At 54.5% G+C, this 22,704-nt stretch overlaps 1 protein-coding gene across 1 annotated transcript in view; it reads left to right on the forward strand.

The window, feature by feature from the left end:
• SLC25A13 (solute carrier family 25 member 13) overlaps positions 1–22,704 on the forward strand; it is a 72,585-nt gene that overhangs the window by 43,539 nt on the left and 6,342 nt on the right. The window contains exons 12-14 of the mRNA XM_029071136.2: positions 6,395–6,447; positions 6,862–6,942; positions 10,743–10,883. Of these exons, the coding sequence (XP_028926969.1) occupies positions 6,395–6,447; positions 6,862–6,942; positions 10,743–10,883 (275 nt within the window). The remainder of the gene's footprint in view (positions 1–6,394; positions 6,448–6,861; positions 6,943–10,742; positions 10,884–22,704) is intronic.

Below are 22,704 nucleotides of genomic sequence, written 5' to 3' on the forward strand. Positions count from 1 at the left end.
CCACCGCTTCCACACCCAGGGATTAAATATCACTGCCCACAGCTCCCTCTTTGAGCCTTGGGCGTCTTCACCTGCCTGTTGCCTGTAATAATCACTACATTCTTTGTTAAGCGCTGGCTGCGGGCCAAGCACTGTGCTGACCCCTGGGGTGGATTCAAGATAATCAGGCCGGACCCAGTCCCTGCTCCGCGCGCGGGACTCACGCTATGAGCAGGAGAACAGGGATTGAATCCCCGTTTTGTAGACGAGAACACTGAGGCCCATTCATTCATTCATTCGGATTTATTGAGCGCTTACTGGGTGCAGAGCGCTGTACTAAGCGTTCGGGAAGTACGGTTCAGCAACAAATAGAGACAGTCCCTGCCCACAGCGGGCTCGCGGTCTAGAAGGGGGGAGACAGACATCGAAACGAGTAAACAGGCATCAGTAGCATCATTATAAATGAATAGAAGTAGAGTTATATACACATCATCAATAAAAATAAATAGAATTATCAATATGCACATATATACACAAGTGTCGTGGGGCGGAGAAGGGGTAGAGCAAAGGGAGCGAGTCGGGGTGATGAGGGGGAGCTGAGGAAAAGGGGGGCTTAGTCTGGGCCCAGAGAAGTGAAGTGACTGTAAGCTCATCGTGGGCAGGTAATGAGTCTGTTTATCGTTCATTCATTCAATAGTATTTATTGAGCGCTTACTATGTGCAGAGCACTGTACTAAGCGCTTGGAATATACGAATCGGCAACAGATGGAGACAGTCCCTGCCCTTTGACGGGCTTACGGTCTAAATCGTTGTATCGTCCTCTCCCAGGCGCGTAGTACAGTGCTCTGCTCACAGTGAACGCTCAGTAAAATAGGATCGACTGACTTGTACACGGTCACGCAGGAGGCCGGGGATGCGGCTGGGATTAGAACCCGGGTCTCCCGACCCCTTCCTGAGTTTTTTTGCCACGAGCCGGTCCTGCGGCAGGTGCATACCCGTAAAGGGCACGTTAGCTGACCGTGTGAGTTCCCGCCTTTCCCTGGCGATAATAAAAAATAATAATAACGATGGCATTTGTTAAGCGCTTACTATGTGCGAAGCACCGTTCTAAGCCCTGGGGGATACGAGGCGATCAGGTTGTCCCACGTGGGGCTCACAGTCTTAATCCCCATTTTACAGATGAGGGAACTGAGGCCCAGAGAAGTGAAGTGACTTGATTCAATAGTATTTATTGCCCAAAGTCACACAGCTGACAGGTGGCAGAGCCCGGGATTAGAACCCATGACCTCTGCCCCATACACGGGCTCTTTCCACTAAGTCACACTGCCCCGGGGGATAGCCGCTCCGGATTTCCAAGGGATTCCAAGGAGTGATTCCCCGCGGAACCTCGTGCTGGACTGATCCTGCAAATAGTAGTAATAATTATGATACTTGTTAAGCCATTACTATGTGCTAAGCACTCTTCTAAGCGCTGGGGTGGATACAAGTTAATCTGGTTGGATGCAGTTCCTGTCCCACATAGGGCTCACACAGTAAATCCCCATTTTACAGATGTGGTAATGGAGCCCAGAGAAGTTGAATAATAATAATAATTATGTTGTTATTTGTTGAGCGCTATGTGTAGAGCACTGTTCTAAGCGCTGGGGGAGATACAGGGTCATCAGGTGGTCCCACGTGAGCTTGCCCAAGGTCACACACCACACGTGTGACGGAGCTGGGCTGTGTGACTTTGGGCAAGTCACTTCCACTTCTCTGGGCCTCAGATACCTCATCTGTAAAATGGGGTTGAAGACTGTGAGCCTCAAGTAGGACAACCTGATGACCCTGTACCTACCCCAGCGCTTAGAACAGTGCCCTGCACATAGCAAGCGCTTCACCAATACCAACATTATTATTATCTTTTGACTCCCGGGCCCGGGCTCTAACCACGAGGCCACGGGATGTGTCAGTGTCTGGAAGCGGGAGGATGCCTAGATCGAAGGATCGGTCAATCAGTGGTATTTATCGAATGCTTACCGTGAGCCGAGCACTGTACCGAGCGCTCGGAAGAGAGCGATACAAGAGACTCGATAGGATCCTTCCCCACAAGGAGCGTGCGATCCAGAGGGAGGCGGACATTGAAATAAATAAGGATATGGACATAAGTGATGTGGGGCTGAGGGTGGGGTGAATAAGGGGTGCAAATCCAAACGCAAGAAGGGAGTGGGAGAAGAGGAAATGAGGGCTTAGTCAGGGAAGGCCTCTTGGAGGAGGTGTGATTTTTCTGTCTGTGGATACGAAGGGGGAGTTCCGGGCCCCAGCCAGGACATGAGATCGAGGTACAATGAGTAGGTTGGCATTAGAAGAGCCAAATGAGTTGTGTTGGTGAGGTAGGAGGGGGCAAGGGGATTTTTATTATTATTATTATTATATATTATTATTTAGAGAGAGAGAAGCAGCGTGGCTCAGTGGAAAGAGCCCGGGCTTGGGAATCAGAGGTCATGGGTTCGAATTCCGGCTCTGCCGCTTGTCAGCCATGTGACTGTGGGCAAGTCACTTCACTTCTCTGGGCCTCAGTTACCTCATCTGTAAAATAGGGATTAACTGTGAGCCTCATGTGGGACGACCTGATGACCCTGTATCTCCCCCAGCGCTTAGAACAGTGCTCTGCACATAGTAAGCGCTTAACAAATACCAACATATATTATGTGCTTAAAAGCCAGTGGTGAGGAGTTTGTGCTTGACGCAGGGGTGGATGGGCAACTCCTGGAGGTTCTCGAGGTGTGGGGAAGCATGGACTGAACGCTTCTGTGGGAAAAATGATCCGAACGGCAGAATAAAGTGTGGACTGGAGTGGGGAGAGACAGGAGGCAGGGAGGTCAGCGAGGAGGCCGATGCGGTCGTCAAGGCGGGAGAGGGTAAGTGATCGTATTAATGTGGTTGTATTTGGACGGAGAGAAAAGGGCGGATTTTAGCGACGTCGTGAAGGTGGAACCGACGGGATTCGGCGACATTCCAGTACGTGGAGTTGAACGAGAGATGAGTCAAGATAATGTCGAAGTTGCGGGCATGAGAGACAGGGAGGTTGATGGGGTGGTCTACAGTGGAGAGGAAAGTTCGTGGGAGGACATTTTGGGTGGGAAGATGAGGAGCTCTGTTTTCAACAAGTTAAGTTGGAGGCGTTGGCGGGACACCCAAGGAGAGATGTCCTGAAGGCAGGAAGATATGGGAGTCTGCAGAGGAAATAGGGCAGGAGACGGGGGAATCATCCACATAGAGATTCGCACATGGAAGCGAATGAATTTTCCGAGGGAGTGGGAGTAGATGGAGAAGGAAAAGAGGAGTGCCATTGTCCCCGACAGTTGTCTGTCCTTCCTCCGCACCTTTGTCCCTCTCCGCCGCCCATGTTGCCCCCTCACCCCCCTCGATGATCGAGGTTCTAGCGTTGTCAGTCACGCTGAGAAACAGCCTCTGCGGCCGTGTCTACGCCCGGGAAGTAACACCACCGATAATCTAAATCCCCCGGGGGGGGGATGGGAATCCTCTCTCCTCTCATCCCTCAACCCCAGTCCCAGTCCCTCCTTGCTCTCCATGCCCTGACCCCAGTCCCAACTTCCTCCACTCCTTGACCCCAGTCCCAGCATCTTTCACTCCCTGACCCCCGATCCGCCCTCCGATCCCAGTCCCAGTATCCCCCCGCTCCCCTCTCCCTGACCCCAGTCCCGGGATCTTCCCGTTCCGCATTCATTCCCAGGGAACATCAGCTCCTTGCGGCCCGTGGGCGTCCACGGGTAGCCGGAGAGGCGTAGACGGTGAGGGGGATGCAGGGGGGCAAACCCAGACCAGTCCAGAGCTGCTGCCGGGACACCACCCGGGAAGGAATCCCTCATTAGCGACCCGCCCTTCAGGTTCCTTGAACGGCCAGCCTCGGCCTTTAAAGTCGGTCCCCCTTTAAAGTTGGTCACGGTCCCTCCCTCCAGGACAGGTAAGCGCTCAATAAATACGATTGAATGGATGAATGACAGGTGGGGATAAACAGATCGGAGGGGGTGGGGGGTTGTAAAGCAGGAGTGGGGAGGGGAGGGAGCCAGAGGCTCAAGCAGCGGGGGCGGCGGGAGGTCACTTTTCCTTGCCGCTCGGGCCTCCGAAGGGCAGGGTTGAGGAAGGGTGAACGTGGCACCAGCCCCTCCGTGCGGGGCCCTGGTCCCGAAGTCAGGTTCGTCCGTCCCTGCCGGCGGGGGCTCGGTCCACCACCTCTCCGGGCGCTCGGTGCAGTGGTCCGGGCGCGGCGCGGCGCTCAGCCGTCCGGCTGACGGATGGCCGGACCGGTCGTCCACGGTCCCGGAGGTCACGGGGCGGCCCCTTGCCCGCCGTGGGCTCCCAGGCCAGTCCGGGCAGCCCGGTTCTGCTCCCGGGATCCTGGTTCTAGGGCCTTCGAGGGGTCTCCTGCCCTCTCCATTACCCCCATCCCCGACTTTTCCCTTCCCCGGACTGGACTCTTCCACCCTCCCCGCTCTCCGCACCCTGGACCGGACGGGGACACTTCTATTCCCCCACCCTGCCCCCAACTGGACTGGACTCTTCCAGTCTTTCCATTATTCATTCAATCATATTTATTGAGCGCTTACTTGCACTGTATTAAGCGCCTAGTGGACTCTCCCCTCTCCAGACTGGACTCTCCACTCCCTGACTCCAGATCAGACTCTCCCACCCTCCCCCATTACTGGACTCCTCCATACCCCCCATCAGAGAAGCAGCGTGGCTTAGCGGGAAGAGTCAGAGGATGTTCATTCATACATTCAATCGTAGTTATTGAGCACTTACTATGTGCAGAGCACTGTACCGAGCCCTTGGAATGGACAATTTGGCAACAGATAGAGACAATCCCTGCCCAACAGCGGGCTCACAGTCGTCATCCCCATTTTACAGATGAGGTAAATGAGGCACAGAGAAGTTAAGTGACTTGCCCAAAGTCACGCAACTGACAAGAGGAGGAGTGGGGATTAGAACCCACGACCTCTGACTCCCAAACCTGTGTCCACTAAGCCACACTGCTTCAATCAGGTGGTCCCACATGGGGCTCACGGTCTTAATCCTCATTATCCAGAGGTGGTCGCTGAGGCCCGGAGAAGTTAAATGAATTGCCCAAAGTCATGCAGCTGACAAGTGACGGAGTCGGGAATAGAACCCACAACCTCTGACTCCCAAGTCCGTGCTCTTTCCACTAAGCCACGCTGATCCTTCTGCACTGGGCCTTTACTGATTGTGGAGCACTGAAATGAGCCCCTACTATGCGGGGCACTATAGAGGGCACCTAGGGAGTAAATTCACCCATTGGACCCCAGCCACATGGCCATGGGAGGAGTCGGTGGCCGTGACAGAGCCCAGCGTGGCCCGTTCGCCACGAGAACTGGGGTGGAGGGGCCACCGCCCTCCCCTGACTCTTATTTGTTCACTCATTCATTCCATCGTCTTTATTGAGCGCTTACCGTGGGCAGAGCACTGTACTAAACGCTTGGGAAAGTACAATACAGCAACAGACATATTCCCTGCCCACAGTGAGCTTTCGGTCTAGAGGTGGGGAGACAGACATCGATAGAAAGAAATTCATTCATTCAATAGTATTTATTGAGCGCTTACTATGTGCAGAGCACTGTACTAAGCGCTTGGAATGGACAATTCCAATTGGAAGCAGCGTGGCTCAGTGGAAAGAGCCTGGGCTTCGGAGTCAGAGGTCATGGGTTCGACTTCCGGCTCTGCCACTTGGCAGCTGTGTGACTGTGGGCGAGTCGCTTCACTCCTCTGTGCCCCAGTTACCTCATCTGTAAAATGGGGATTAACTGTGAGCCTCACGTGGGACGACCTGATTACCCTGTATCTACCCCAGTGCTTAGAACAGTGCTCTGCACATAGTAAACGCTTAACAAATTCCAACATTATTATTATTATTACAATTCGGCAACACAGACAATCCTGAATGACAGATCTGGACCTGTTATTTTGTAAATGAAATGTACATCGCCTCGATTCTATTTAGTCGCCATTGTTTTTACGAGACGTTCTTCCCCTCGACTCTATCTATCGCCATCGTTCTCGTCCGTCCGTCTCCCCCGATCGGACCGGGAGCCCGTCAAACGGCGGGGACCGTCTCTATCTGTTGCCGACTTGTTCATTCCAAGCGCTTAGTCCAGTGCTCTGCACATAGTAAGCGCTCAATAAATACTATTGAATGAATGACCTCAGTGCCGTGAAGCTGGGAGGGGGGACGAATAAAGGGAGCGAGTCAGGGCGACGCAGAAGGGAGCGGGAGAAGAGGAAAGGAGGGCGCAGTCAGGGAGGGCCTCTGGGAGGAGGTGGGCCTTCGATAAGGCTTTGAAGCGGGGCGGGGGGAGAGTCATTGATCATCGTGCCCCATCTGCTCTCTGCCCTGGTCCAGGCTTGGTGCCCCAGCTGCTGGGAGTTGCCCCGGAGAAGGCCATCAAACTCACAGTGAGTGCCCCGGGGGTGGCCCTGGGGGGTGGGGGACGGGAGGGGACGGCCCAGAGAGGTCGACTGCTTTGTCCGAGATCACACAGGCCAGACACCCAGCCCTGGGTCCTTCCGTGCTCCGTCCTCGAGGTGAATGCGGACCCCACCCCTCGTCCTCCGGGGTCCCCTCTGCCCGTCCTGCTAGGTTTCGGACCGCGGGCCGGAAGCCCCCGTGCCCTCGGCCCTTTGGAGCTGCAGATCCGGGCGCGGGACCGACCCCCCCAGCCTCCCCGGCCACCTGGGTTCTCTCCGAGAGGCGCTGGGGGAGGCTCTACGCAGCCGGCGGGGCCACCTGACTCGTTTGCCCCGGCGGGCCGGTGGCCACCCCCCCCCCCCCCCCCCCCCCCCCCCCCCCCCGTCTGCTTCCGCCTTCAGGTGAACGACTTTGTGCGGGATAAGTTCACGGGCAGAGACGGCTCCATCCCCTTGGCCGCCGAGATCCTCGCCGGGGGCTGCGTAAGTACGGCCGCGAGACGGCCAGGGGGTCCGGGCGGCGGGACGGGGGGGGGGGACACGCGTGCGGACCGAGGCCTCCGTCCCACCCGGACCCGGGCCGGTGACTCTCCCAGGCCTGGGCGGGAGCTTACGCTCAGTAGCTGCGGCACAGGCCTGGGAATCAGAAGATCGTGGGTTCTAATCCCGGCTCTACCACTTGTCTGCTGTGTGACCTTGGGCGAGTCATTCTCTGGGCCTCAGTTCCCTCATCTATAAGATGGGGGTGGAGACGGTGAGCCCCGTGTGCGACAGGGACCGTGTCCAACTCATTCGTTCCTTCAGTCGTATTCATTGAACGCTCACCGTGTCTTGATTCTGTTTAATCGTGATTATGTTGTCTTGTTTTTGTCCGTCTGTCTTCCCCGGTTAGACTGTGAGTCCGTCATCGGGCAAGGATTGTCTATCTGCTGCCGAATTGTACATTCCAAGCGCTCAGTACAGTGCTCTGCACATAGTAAGCGCTCAATAAATACTGTTGAATGAATGAATGAAAGCACTGTACTAAGCTGTCGGAAGAGTACACTTCAACAACAAACAGGCACCTTCCCTGCCCACAACGAGCTCGGTTTGCCTGTAATAATAATGTTGGTATTTGTTAAGCACTTACTATGTGCAGAGCGCTGTTCTAAGCGCTGGGGGAGATACAGGGTCATCTGGTCGTCCCACATGAGGCTCACAGTTAATCCCCATTTGACTGATGAGGTAACTGAGGCCCAGAGAAGTGAAGTGACTTGCCCACAGTCACACAGCCTGTACCCTCCCCAGCGCCTGGCACATAGTAAGCGCGTAATAACTACCGTTATTAGTATCGGTGGGTCATCGGTCCGCCGGCCCCCCGCCCGCCCCCGGGGTCCGGTGCGTTGCCATGACCAGTGCTGGCGCGGCAGGTGAACGGAAGATTTGTGTGCCGCCAGGGGTGGGGGGGCCGGGGGCGGGTTAGGGCCCGGCCAGCGTGAAGAGGACGGCTTTGATTTGCCAGGCGGAGCAGCCCTGGTCGGTCCCCCCGTCCCCTCCCCGCCATCGGCGAGCTCCTGCCGTTGCGGGCAGAGGGGGCGGGGGGGTCTCTTGTCTCGGGGGCCTTCTGGGGAACCACGGGGGGGTCGGGGGGTGCCCGGGGCAGAGTCCCACCCCGGGGGAGGGTCTGCGGCCTCCCGCTTTTGATCAGTGACCTGCAGGAGGGGAGGCGCCAGGTGGCTCCTGTCCCTCCGGGGGAGGAGGACGACGGGGGGCCGGGCGACGGGCGGCAGAGCGGGGAAGGAATCTCTGATAATAACGATGGTACTTCTTAAGCGCTTACCGTGTGCCAAGCACCGTTCTAAGAGTTAATGAGGGGTCCATCCCCTTGATTCTATTTACCGTGATGATGTTGTCTTGTTTTTGTCCGTCTGTCTCCCCCGATTAGACTGTGAGTCCATCATTGGGCAGGGATTGTCTCTATCTGGTGCCGAACTGTACATTCCGAGCGCTTAGGGCAGTGCTCTGCACGTAGTCAGAGCTCAATAAATACTATTGAATGAATGAGTACAAGGTAATCAGGTCGGACACAGTCCCTGTCCCACATAGGCCTCACAGTCTGTATCCCCGTTTTCCAGATGAGGGAACTGAAGCCCAAAGAAAGGAAATGACTTGATCAAGGTCATCCAGCAGATACGTGGCGGAGCTGGGATTAAAACCTGTGACCTTTCGGGCGCAGAGCTGGGGAAGGAGTCTCTAATAATAACGATGGTACTTCTTAAGCGCTTACCGTGTGCCAAGCACCGTTCTAAGCGCTGAGGAAGATACAAGGTCATCAGGTTGGACACAAGCCCTGTCCCACATAGGCCTCACAGTCTGTATCCCCGTTTTCCAGATGAGGGAAACTGAGGCCCAAAGAAGGGAAGCGCCAAGGTCGACTGTTAGCCTGTCATCGGGCAGGGATTGTCTCTATCTGTGGCCGAATTGTACATTTCAAGCCCTTAGTACAGTGCTCTGCACATAGTTTTTCCCCCCTTTCCCTCTGCTCCTCCCCCTCTCCCTTCCCCTCCCCTCAGCACTGTACTGGTCCGCTCCACTGTATATATTTTCATCACCGTATTTATTTTGTTATGAGATGTACATCGCCTTGATTCTATTTATTTGCTATTGTTTAATGAGATGTTCATCCCCTCGATTCTATTTATTGCTATTGTTCTTGTCTGCCTCCCCCGATTAGACCGTAAGCCCGTCAAAGGGCAGGGACTGTCTCTATCTGTTACCGATTTGTGCATTCCAAGTGCTTAGTCCAGTGCTCTGCACATAGTAAGCGCTCAATAAATACTATTGAATGAATGAATAGTAAGCGCTCAATAAATATAATTGAACGAATGAAGGTCACCCAGCAGATATGTGGCGGAGCTGGGATTAAAACCTGTGACCTTTTGACTCCCAGGCCCGGGCACTAAGCGACGCCGCTCCCGGGGAGATGATTGAGGGGCTGCAGTCGGCTGGAGCCCCCCGCCCCTCACCACCGTTGGTGCCTGGGCCAGTTGGAGTGGGGAATGGGTAGAGGGAAGATCCTTTCCTCTCCATTCCAAACCACTGCCACATTAATATAATCACTCATCCTCCCCCGCCTGGATGACCGCATCAGCCTCCTCCCTGACCTCCCAACCTCCTGCCTCTCTCCGCTCCCAGCCCATACTTCACTCTGCATGCCCCGATCGGTTTTTTCTACAAAAACGTTCAGGACACGTCACCCGCCCCTCAAAAAACTCCAGCGGTTGCCCATACCACCTCCTCATCAAACAAAACTCACCTTCGCTTTAAAAGCGCGTCCCTTCACCTTGCCCCTCCTACCTCCACCTCTCTGCTCTCCTGCTGTGAATGAATGAAAGACCTTGGTCCTCAGTCGATCAGTTGTATTATCGAGCGCTTACTGGGGTGCAGAGCACTGTACTCAGACTGGGGAGGGTTACAGTCACAACGATAACAGACGCATTCCCTGCCCACAACGAGCTTACGGTCTAGAAGGGGGAGACAGACGTGAGTAGAAATCAGTTGATAAACAGACGTGGACATAAGCGGTGTGGGGCTGGGGAGGGGAGATGGATAAAGGGAGCGAGTCGGGGCGACGCAGAAGGGAGTGGGAGAAGAGGAAAGGAGGACGCAATCAGGGAAGACCTCTGGGAGGAGATGGGCCTTCCCTTGGAACGGGGAGAGTCATTGTCTGTCGGCTATGAGGAGGGAGGGCGTTCCCGGCCAGAGGCGGGATGTGGGCAAGGGATCAGCGGCGAGATAGAGGAGGTGGAAGGTTGGCATTAGAGGATTGAAATGAGTGGATGGCAGAGGAGGACATGGGTGGGGGGATGCCAAGGGTCCTACGCTGGGACCCACCAGCCTCCCGGGCGGCCACCAAGATCAACAGGCGTCGTCTCCCTCTCTAGACTGAGCTCACTGTGGGCAGGGAATGTATCTGGTATATTATATGGGACTCTCCCAAGTGCTTAAAACAGTGCTCTGCACAGAGTAAGTGCTCAGTAAATACCACTGACTCTAGACTCTAGGCTCATTGGGGGGCAGGGAATGTGTCTGTTGGATTGTTATATCGTACTCTCCCAAGCGCTTAGTCCGGTGCTCTGCAAACGGTAAGCGCTCGATAAATCTGACTGGAGATTGTGAGTCAGTGTGGCCAGGGAACCTGTCCTTCTTTGTCGAATCGTCCTCTCCCAAGCGCTTAGTACAGTGCCCTGCACACAGTAAGCGCGCGATATATCCGACTGACCGACTGCCCTGTTGACTTGCAGGCCGGTGGTTCCCAGGTCATCTTCACCAACCCCCTGGAGATCGTCAAAATCCGGCTGCAGGTGGCCGGGGAGATCACCACGGGCCCTCGCGTCAGCGCACTGTCCGTGCTCAGGGATCTGGGCTTCTTCGGACTGTACAAGGTAAGCCCTCCCGGTCAGCGGACCCAGCGGCCGGCGAGCCCGGGCCCCAGCTGGCCAGAGGAAATCAGTCGTAGCCTCTGACTGCCCGCCGTTGGGTTGTTGCTGTTGATAATGATATTTGTTAAGTGCTTATTATGTGCCAGGCACTGTTGCTGAACCGCCTGGGGTAGACAAGCTAATCAGGTTGGACCAGTCCCTGTCCCACTGGGCTGCACTGTCTTAATCCCCATTTCATAGATGAGGTAAGAGAGGTCCAGAGAAGTGAAGTGACTTGCCCAAGGACCATCCAGCAGATAAGTGCCCAGCCGGGACTAGAACCCGGGTCTTTCTGACTCCCACTAGACCAGGTTGGCTTCTCAGAGACCCGGCACAGCTACCCAACACCCTAACTCTCATTCATTCAGTCGTATTTACTGGAGTGCTTACTGTGTGCAGAGCACTGTACGAAGCGCTTGGATGGACAGTTCGGCAACAGATAGAGACGATCCCTGTCCAGTGACGGGCTCACAGTCTCCCTGACTCTCCCCCAGTGACCCAGCATGAACCACCCAGCACCCCTGACTCTCCCTTCTCCGACCCTGACCTCCTCCCAGTGACCCAGCACGGATCGGCCAATTTCCGTGATTCTCCTCCCCGTCCACCCCTGATTCTCCCCCAGATTCTCCTCCCCTGTCCACCCTTGATTCTCCCCCAGATTCTCCTCCCTTATCCACCCCTGATTCCCCCCCCAGATTCTCCTCCCCCCCATCCACCCCGATTCTCCCCCAGTGACCCACCAAGGACCATCCAGCACCACTGACTCTGCTTTGATTGGGCAGTCATTTGGGGGGCAGAGATCTGTTTCCCCGGCCTAGTCCTGAAGAATGACCTCTTTATCGTCACAGTGCCCTTATGGGGTATCCCAGGGAGGGGAGGCACATTCATTCAATCTATTTATTGAGCTCTTATAATAATAATGTTGGTATTTGTTAAGCGCTTACTATGTGCAGAGCACTGTTTTAAGCGCTGGGGTAGATACGGGGTAATCAGGTTGTCCCACATGAGGCTCACAGTCTTCATCCCCATTTTGCAGATGAGGTCACTGAGGCCCAGAGAAGTGAAGTGACTTGCCCACAGTCACCCAGCTGACAAGTGGCAGAGCCTCGATTCGAACCCATGACCTCTGACTCCCAAGCTCGGGCTCTTTCCACTAAGCCACGCTGCTTCTCTGTATATCTTACTATATGCAGAGCACTTTACTGAGCGCTTGGGCAAATACAAGGCAACAATAGACACTCTCCACACCCGCAAGGAACTCACAGTCTAGAGTGGCCAGTTCTCCTCCAAGAGGTCTTCCCTGATTGCGCCCTCCTGTCCTCTTCTCCCACTCCCTTCTGCGTCGTCGCCCTGACTGGCTCCCTTTTTTCCTCCCCTTTCCCAGCCCCTCAGCGCTTAGGTCCACATCCCCCATTTATTTATTTCTATTCACGTCTGTCTCCCCTTCTAGATTGTAAGCTCACTGTGGGCGGGGAATGCGTTTTGATTTGTCCTCTCCCAAACTCCTAGCCCAGTGCTCTGCACACAGTAAGGGCTTAAGCTCCTTCATCGTATCTCTCTCCTCTTGTCTCTGTCCATTCCTGCTCTCTGGCTGTTTTGCCGGGACTGTGACTCGACTTCTCTGTGTGTCTCTGGCTCCTTCATGGTGTCTCTCTCTCTCTCCTTGTCTCTGTCCGTCCCTGCTCTCTGGCTGTTTCACCGGGTCTCTGACTGTACTTTCCGCCATGTCTCCGGCTTCTTCACTGTGTCTCTCCCCATCTCTCTCTCTCCTCTTGTCTCTCCCTGCCTGTTTTACTGGGTCTCCGACTGCACTCCTCTCAGCGTCTCTGGCTCCTTCACCCTGTGTTTCTCTCTCTCTCCCTCCTCTTGTCTCTGACCGTTTCTCTGGGTCCCTCACTTATTTTAATTCCCGTCTCCTCCCCTTCTAGCCTGTGAGCCCGCCGAGGGCAGGGATTGTCTCTCTCTGTAGCCGAATTGTACTTTCCCAGCTCTTAGTAAGGTGCTGGGCACAGAGTAAGCGCTCAATAAATACGATCGAATGGATGAATGAATGAAAACGATGGAATGAGTGAGTAAATGAGTGTGGGGGCGGGAAGGGGATGTGTGTGTGTTTAGGCCTGGGAAGCTTCCCAGGTGGAAAGATGTTTCCCTGGGCTGTTTCCCCTCCGCATTGTCTTGCTAAATTGCTGCCCCTCTTTAGTGAATCCGCTCCCAGTTGGCCCTATTGTCTCTGCAAAAGGCAGCCTATGCAGGGGGGATGTTGACAGCTGAAAAGGGGGCGCTTAAGCCTGACCCTTCCCGGGGAGAGGGGCCCACAGGGAACCCGGGGTCCTGGGAATGGGCTGGCAGGGCCTGGGAATCGATCAGTTAATAATAATGATGGGGTTCGTTAAGCTCTTACTATGTGCCAAGCACTGTCCATTCATTCAAACGTATTTATTGGTATTTATTGAGCGCGTACTGAATGCAGAGCACTGGACTAAGCGCTTGGAGAGTGCAATTCGGCAAACAGATGGAGACAATCCCTACCCAACAGCGGGTTCACAATCTAGAAGGGGGAGGCGGAGGACAAAACAAAAGCAAACCAAGTAGAGAGGCATCAATAGCATCAATATAAATAAACAGAATTATAGATATATACACTGTTCTAAGCGCGGGGTAGTTGCAAGGTCATCGGGTTGTCCCACGTGGGGCTCACGCTCTTCATCCCCATTTTACAGATGAGGGAACTGAGGCACAGAGAAGTGAAGTGATTTGCCCAAGGTCACACAGCTGATCAGTTGTATTTCTTGAGCACTTACGGTATGAAAGCACCAGATTAAATGCTTGGGAAACTAATAATAATGATTATGATGAAAGCTCCAGATTAAATGCTTGGGAAACTAATAATAATAATTATGATGTTTGGTAAGCGTTTACTTATTCGTTCAATTGTATTCATTCATTCAATAGTACTTATCGAGCACTTTATTGAGCGCTTACCGTGTGCAGAGCACTGTACTAAGCACTTGGAAAGTACAATACAGACAATCCCTGCCCACACCAGGCTAACAGTCTTGAGGGGAGTGGGGGCTGAGGAAAATTGGGGAAAAGGAAAAGTTTACTATGTGCGAAGCACTGTTCTAATCGCTGCGGTAGATTCAAGGTAATCAGGTTGGACAAAATCTGACTCTAGACCATAAGCTCGTTGTGGGCAGGGAATGTCACTGTTTATTGTTGTACTTTCCCAAGCGCTTAGTACGGTGCTCTGTACACAGCAAGCGCTCAATAAATACGATTGAATGAGTGAATGAGAGAATTACCACTGTGGCGTGAATTGGGTGCTTACTATGTGCAGAGCACTGGAGTGAGCGCTTGGGAGAGGACAATTCAGTGGAGTTGGTAGATACGTTCACTGCCTGCAATGAGTTTCCAGTCTTACAGAGGAGACTGATAAGGAAATAATTTCAAGATAGGAGGTAAGGTAGAGATGTGCAGGTCAAGTGTGGTGAAGAGGGTGTAAGAAGCAAGTGCTTAGATGATAATGATAATAATAATGATGATAGTATTTGTTAAGCGCTCACTATGTGCCAAGCCCTGTTCTAAGCGCTGGGGGAGTTACTTGGTTATCAGGTTGTCCCAGGTGGGGCTCATAGTCTTAATCCCCATTTTACAGATGAGATAACTGAGGCACAGAGAATAATAATAATTATGGTATTTGTTAAGCACTTACTATGTGCTGAGCACTGTTCTAAGTGCTGGGGGAGATACAGGGTAATCAGATTGTCCCATATGGGGCTCACATTTTTTAATCCTCATTTTTACCGATGAGGTAACTGAGGCACAGAGAAGTTAAGTGACTTCCCCAAAGTCACAGATCTGCCAAGAGATGGAGTTGGAATTAGAACCCACATCCTCTGACTCCCAAGCCCGTGCTCTTGCCACTCAGCCACGTTGCTTCTCTAACAGATTGGGTTGGACACAGTTCCTGCCCGACGTGGGGCTCACGGTCTCAGTCCCCATTTTACAGATGAGGGAACTGAGGCACAGAGAAGTGAAGTGACTTGCCCAGGGTCACACAGCAGACAGGTGGCAGAGCTGGGATCAGAACCCATGATCCATGGGGAATGGCTCAGTGGAAAGAGTCTGGACTTCGGAGTCAGGGGTCATGGGTTCGACTCCCGGCTCTGCTACTTGTCAGCTGTGTGACTGTGGGCAAGTCACTTAACTTCTCTGTCCCTCAGTTCCTCATCTGTAAAATGGGGATTAACTGTGAGCCTCACGTGGGACAACCTGATTACCCTGTGTCTACCCCGGCGCTTAGAACAGTGCTCTGCACATAGTAAGCGCTTAACAAATACCAACATTATTATGATCTGCTGACTCCCAGGCCCGGGCTCTCTCCACCACGCCACGCTCCTTCTCCTACCGTGAGCGGTGCTCAAGAAGCAGTAGGCCGGGGAATAGAGTGGGGAGATAGATCATTCAGTCGTAACCTACTCTGATCAGGGCACTATACTAAACGTTCGGGAGGGGACGAAACAACAATAGAACAGACATGAAAGATGAGAGAAATGAGAGATGAGAAGCAGCAGCTTGGCCTAGCGGCTAAAGCCCGGGCCTGGGAGTCAGAAGGACCTGGATTCTAATCCCAGCTCCGGCATCTGTCTGCTGTAGCTTGTATCTAACCCAGCGCTTAGTACGCTGCCTGACACGTAGTAAGCGCTTAATAAATACCACAGGTATTATCGTCATTATTGTCCTTTATCCCCTCTCTGTCGGGCTGAGAGCTGTGTTGGGGCCAAGGGCAGTGCCCGGCCTGTGCCCATCGCCGCCCTTGGCTCCCAAGATGGGTATAGTAGACGCTGCCGCTGTCGTCGCTTAAACTGCTCCGGGCAGTCCCGGAGGGCCTCTGTGGGGCGGTGGCTGGGGCCGAGAATCGTCGTGTTTTACCCTGTCGGGACCTTGTACCCTCAGTTTGTTTTTTGGACACCCTGACCTGGGCAGGCCCACCTCTCAGTCAATCACTGGTACTTACTGAATGCCTACTATGTACAGAACACTGTTATAAGTGCTCGGGAGAGTACGGCGCAAGAGAATTAGCAGACACGTCCCCTGCCCATAATGGATTTATAGTCCAGAGGGGGAGGACAGGCATGAATGCGAAATTCCAATTGAGTCCTGCCAGTTCTGCACACCTCCCCAGAATCAATCAGTCAATCAGTGTTATCTACTGAGCACTTACTGTGTGCAGAGCGCTGTATTAAGCGCTTGGGATAGTGCAGTGGAGTTGGTAGAAATAAATCCCGCCCAGTGCTTGTATCTACTCCAGTGCTTGGCTTAGAGCGAGCACCAAAGGGGAAAAAAAGCTTTTCAGTCTAGAGGGGGAGATGGACATTCCATAATAAATGTCATTCATTCATTCAATAGTATTTATGGAGCGCTTACTATGTGCAGAGCACTGTACTAAGCGCTCGGAATGGACAATTCGGCAACAGATAGAGACAATCCCTGCCCAACGATGGGGCTCACAGTCTAATCGATGACAGCTGTGGACATAAGGTAGCGGAAGGGTGAATAGAAGCACTTAAAGGGGACAGATTCATTCAATAGTATTTACTGAGTGCTTACTATGGGCAGAGCACTGTACTAAGTGGCGGGACGTGGCGGGGTCAGGGGTCAGGGAGGGATGGTAGCTTCCACGGAGGGGGATTTCGGGGACAACTATTTTGACCCTCCAGGGACTCCCTGATGTCCATCCTTGCTTGTGTGTCCCCTGCCAGTGCTTGGTTCATAGTAAGTGCTTAAGGAGTATCGCAATCATTCATTCAGTCGTATTATTGAGCGCTTACTGTGGGCAGAGCACTGTACTAAGCGCTTGGGAATGGACAGTTCGGCGCCAGATAGAGGCCATCCCTGCCCGACAATGGGCTCACAGTCTAAAAAGGGGAGGCAGACAGCAAAAACAAAACAATTATTATTATTCTTATGCCTCAGGGTGAGTTGGGAGGGGGGTGAGGGTGGGGCCTTACTTGTGCATACCCGCACACACACAAACATGCACACACACTTCCTCCCCCCCCACACACACTTCACACACACAATAATAATAATAATAACGACCCGCCGGTGTTTGTCAAGCACTTACTCTGCGCCAGGCCCTGTACTAAGCGCTGGGGTAGATACAAGCCGATCGGGTTGGACACTGTCCCTGTCCCACGTGGGGCTCACTTCTCTGCACATTTCCACCCACACTTGCACGCTTCAGCACGCACACACTCCCTCCCCCACACGTATTGGGCCCGCCCCCTCCCCATCCCTGCAGGTCTGGCCGTCCTGGGGCGGCCGGAGAATGGGCAGCGGGCAGCCGCCGGCCTCAGAGTGACCAACCCCCTCTCCTGCGCTCCCTCCCACCTCCCCCCCAGCCCCTTATCTGCTGGGCTGAAGCTGGGGGGCCGGGGGTGAGGTGGGGCTGGCCCCCATCCTCGGCTATTAGTCCAAACCTGCTATTCAGGTATCGGCAGCCCCTCCCCCCGCCCCTCGGGGGTCTCCATTCTCAATGAGGGGTGTGTGTGTTTGTGTCTTCCTGCTGCACCTCCCTCCCCCATCCCTCCCTCTCCCGCCACCCCACGGAGCCCCAGAGGGAAGGAGCCAGCTGGGGCTTCCCGGATAAGTGGGGAGGGCCTTTGGGGGAGGTGAGGCTGGCGGCTTGGAGGCTGGACCCCTCCCCCCTAACTTTGGGTTGGGATTTCAGGGACCCTTGGGGCGGGAGGGGGGAGACGCTGCTTCCTCCTCCTGGCTTCTGAGGCTGGGGGTGGGGGAAGCGGGGCTGGGACCGGAGACACAGGGAGGACTGCTGTTCCCCAAATCCACCCCCCCCCCGGGGGAGGAGCTCCCTGCCCCCCAGCCCACCCCTACCCTCAGCATCCACTTTAGGTCACCGGGGGAGAGGCAGGGGGGTTGGATGGTCCACGCTGGGTCGCTGCGGGAGAGTCAGGGATGGACGGGAGAGGCGAGGGCCACGTTAGGTCACCGAGGGAGAAGCAGGGGTGTTGGATGGTCCGTGCTGGGTCACTGGGGGAGAGTCAGGGATGGACAGGGGAGAGGCAGGAGTGTGGGATGGTCCACGCTGGGTCACTGCGGGAGAGTCAAGGATGGACAGGGGAGAGACGATGGTCCACGCCGGGTCACTCGGGGAGAGTCAGGGATGGACGGGAGAGGCAGGGGTGTGGGATGGTCCGTGCTGGGTCGCTGGGGGAGAGTCAAGGATGGACAGGGGAGAGTGGGGGGCGTGGGATGGTTCGTGTTGGGTCACTGGGGGAGAGTCAGTGATGGACAGGGGAGAGTCGGGGGTGTGGGATGGTCCGTGTTGGGTCGCTGCGGGAGAGTCAGGGATGGACGGGGGAGAGGCAGATGTGTTGGATGGTCCCTACTGGGTCACTGGGAGAGTCAGGGATGGATGGGGAGAGACAGGAGTGTCGGATGGTCCACGCTGGGTCACTGCGGGAGAGTCAGGGATGGACGGGGGAGAGGCAGATGTGTTGGATGGGCTGTACTGGGTCACTGTGGGAGAGCCAGGGATGTCGGATGTTCCGAGAGTCAGCGATGGAGAGGGTAGAGTCAGAGGGGTTGGACGGTCCACAGTAGGACACTGGGATAGTTGCCATTGTTTTCGAGACGTTCTTCCCCTTGACTCTATTTATTGCCATCGTTCTCGTCTGTCCGTCTCCCCCGATTAGACCGCAAAGCCCGTCAAACGGCAGGGACCGTCTCTATTCTGTTGCCGACTTGTTCATTCCAAGCGCTTTAGTACAGTGCTCCTGCACATAGTAAGCGCTCAATAAATTCCTATTGAATGAATGAATGGATAGAGTGAGAGGTGAGTGGTCTGGTAGTGTGGACTGCTAATGATGCTGCCCCTCCTTAGCTTCGAGGCCATTCCCCTCTTCCCGAGGCCACTCTCACACACATCTGCTCTCTTCTCCCACACCACCCCAGCTCGGACTCTGAGCCCTCCCTCACAAGGCTCCAAACCCTCCAGCCTCCTGACACTCCACCTCCAGCCCGCAGCTCACCTCCTGCTCCCGGCTGGAAACTCCCTCCCTGCCTCAGCTTTGCCTACCCAGCTCTCTGTCCTCCTTCAGTGCTCTCCTAGAGGGCCGCGCTTCTCAATAACCTAAGCCTGGTATTTACTGAGCGCTCACCGGCTGCGTGTGGAGCACCTGTACTAGAGAAGTAGCGCAGGGCCTGTTAAAAAACAGAGCCCGGGCCTGGGAGCCAGGGGACCTGGGTTCTAATTCCCGCTCTGCCACTTGCCTCCTCTGGGCCCTTGGGCGAGACGTTTCACTTCTCTTTGCTTCAGTTCCCTCATCTGTAAAATGGGGATGAAGACTGCAAGCCCCACGTGGGATATGGACGTGTGTGTCCAACCTGATTAGCTTGTTTCTACCCCGGGACTACCGTGTCATCATTGGGCAGGGATTGTCTCTTTCTGTTGCCGAATTGTCCATTCCAAGCGCTTAGTACAGGGTTCTGCACATAGTAAGCGCTCAATAAATACTATTGAATGAATGAATGTGAAGCAGAATTCACCAAGCGTTGGATTGTTCACCCACTAATAGGGAACGTGAGCTGGCATTAGACCGTCGTGAGACAGGTTAGTTTTACCCTACTGATGATGCAGCGTGGCTCGGTGGAAAGAGCACGGGCTTTGAAGTCAGAGGGCATGGGTTCGAATGCCGGCTCGGCCACTTGTCAGCTGTGTGACTGTGGGCGAGTCACTTAACTTCCCTGTGCCTCAGTGACCTCATCTGTAAAATGGGGATGAAGACTGTGAGCCCCACCTGGGACGACCTGATTCCCCTGTGTCTACCCCAGCGCTTAGAACAGTGCTCTGCACATAGTAAGCGCTTATTAAGGTTTATTTTCTTGAATTGTAATTCTTAAGCGCTTACTCTGTGCCCGTCACTGTACTAATCGCTACGTTAGATGCAAGATAATTAGGTTGGACGCAGTCCATCTCCCACATGGGGCTCACAGTCAATCCCCATTTTACAGATGAGGTAACCGAGGCCCAGAGAAGTGAGCGACTCGTCCGAGGTCACAGAGCGGACGAGTGGCAGAGCCGGGATTAGAACCCAGGTCCTTTTGACTCCCGGACCAGGGCTTTTCTTTGTCCACCTGGTCATACCGTCCCTTCAGGGATGGTACCCGCTGGACTTAATTGTTGCTCTTGGATTTCTCCCAGTTATTTTTTATTTGTCAATCAGTCAGTCAGTGGGGTTTATTGAGCGGTTATTATGTGTAGAGCACTGTACTAAGCGCTCTTTATGTATTCGGTCGGCAGACAGAACACCGCCTCCACCTGCGAGCCCATTGTTGGGTAGGGATCGTCTCTATCTGTTGCCGAATTGTACTTTCCAAGCGCTTAGTCCAGTGCTCTGTACCCAGTAAGGGCTCAATAAATACGACTGTATGAGTGAAAATGTGACTGGCAACTCCGCAAGGGCCAGGGATTCTGTGTTTTACTCCCAACCACCCACTCCTGCCGTCTATACCTGTTGGCATCCCATACTGTGCGCTCCGTACCCCGCGGGAATTCAATACAGTGCTCTGAGCACCAGACGCACCCAGTACATTTAATTGATGGTATCGATTGAGCGCTTACTGTGTGCACTGTACTAAGTGCTTAGGAGGGTACTGTAGAATCGAGTCGGAGGACCCGTTCCCTTGGCCAAGAGGAGCTTACCGGCAAAGGAATCCTGGGCTTGGGGGTGTATTCTAGAAAAATAATCAGACCCATTCCCTGCCCACCGATGAGCGGACAGTCTGGCGGGGGAGACAGGAATAGAAATCAATATCCCAGCTCTGCCACTTAATGTTGGTATTTGTTAAGCACTTACTATGTGCAAAGCACTGTTCTAAGCGCTGGGGGGATACAGGGTGATCAGATTGTCCCACGTGGGGCTCACAGTTTTAATCCCCATTTTACAGGTGAGGTATCTGAGGCACAGAGAAGTTAAGTGACTTGCCTAAAGTCACACAGCTAGCAAGCGGCAGAGCCGGGCTTCGAACCCATGACCTCTGACCCCCAAGCCCAGGCTCTTTCCACTGAGCCACGCTGCTTCCCTTGTCACTTGTCAGCTGTGTGACCGTGGGCAAGTCACTTAACTTCTCTGGGCCTCGGTTCCCTCATCTGGAAAATGGGGATTAACTGTGAGCCTCAAGTGGGACCACCTGATGACCCTGTATCTACCCCAGCGCTTAGAACAGTGCTCGGCACAGAGTAAGCGCTTAACAAATACCGACATTATTAAATGAGGGATGGGGACATGGGTGATGTGGGGCCGGGAGGTGGGGGATGAAGGAAGGGAGCGAGTCGGGGCGACGACGCAGAAGGGAGTGGGAGAAGAGGAAAGGAGGAGGGGGGTTGCCTGATGCGAATCCCGCCGCCCCCATCCCCACCCCCGCCCTGGGCCTGGGTAATGGCCCGCACAAAGGGAGCTCTGTGCCGCCCCGAGCAGCCGCCAGTCTGGGAGACCCGCCCCGGCTCCTGCCATGAATGGGCATTGTCTGCCCGGGGGCGGGAGGGGCCGCGGAGGGTCCCGGGGGGCGAGGGGCCGGGGGGAGGTGGCGGAGGGGCCGCGGTAGGTATTCCCACCCGGCACCTGCCTCTCTCCGGGCCGCAGGCCGAAGCCCCATCTCGGCGCATCCACGGCGCTGGGGCGGAGCGGCCCCGAGTTGTCCGGCCACACTTAATAATGATAACGTTGGTATTTGTGAAGCGCTTACTATGTGCAGAGCGCTGTTCTAAGCGCTGGGGGAGATACAGGGGCATCTGGTTGTCCCACGGGAGGCTCACAGTTAATCCCCATTTTACAGATGAGGTTACTGAGGCACAGAGAAGTTGAGTGACTTGCCCACAGTCACACAGCTGAGAAGTGGCACAGCCGGGAATCGTGCCCATGACCTCTGACTCCCAGGCCCCGGCCCTTTCCACCGAGCCACGCTACTTAACACTGCCCTGGGGGCGACGGGGGTCTTCGGGACGAGGGGAGATGCCCCCCGGTATGTTAAGCTGCCCGCTGGTGCCCTCCCTGCCCTGCTTCTTTGCTGGTCCACCCGTCCTGCCCTAGTAATAATTGTAGTATGTGTTAAGGGCTTACTGTGGGCTAGGCACTGTACTAAACGTTAGGGTGGTTACAGGCAAATTGGGTTGGTCACTGTCCTCCATGGGGCTCACAGCCCTAATCCCCATTTTCCAGATGAGGCCCAGAGAAGTGATGTGAGTTGCCCAGAGTCACCCAGCAGACAAGTGGAGGAGCCGGGATTAGAACAATAATAATAATAATAATAATGATGGCATGTGTTAAGCGCTTACTACGTGCAAAGCACTGTTCTAAGCGCAGGGGAGGATACAGGGTGATCAGGTTGATCCACGTGAGGCTCGAAAGAGCCCGGGCTTGGGAGTCAGGGGTCATGGGTTCGAATCCCAGCTCTGTCACATGGCAGCTGTGTGACTGTGGGCAAGTCACTTACCTTCTCTGTGCCTCAGTTACCTCATCTGTAAAATGGGGATGAAGACCGTGAGCCTCACGTGGGACAACCTGATTACCCTGTATCTACCCCAGCGCTTAGAACAGTGCTCTGCACATAGTAAGTAAGCGCTTAACAAATACCAACGTTATTATTAATGCCCACTTTACAGATGAGGGAACTGAGGCCCAGAGAAGTGAAGCGAGTTGCCGAGGCCACACAGCGGGCAAGTGGGGGAGCCGGGATTAGAACCCAGGTCCTTCTGACTCCC

Source organism: Ornithorhynchus anatinus, chromosome 8 (genome assembly GCF_004115215.2).
Source record: "Ornithorhynchus anatinus isolate Pmale09 chromosome 8, mOrnAna1.pri.v4, whole genome shotgun sequence".
Lineage (NCBI taxonomy): Eukaryota > Metazoa > Chordata > Mammalia > Monotremata > Ornithorhynchidae > Ornithorhynchus > Ornithorhynchus anatinus.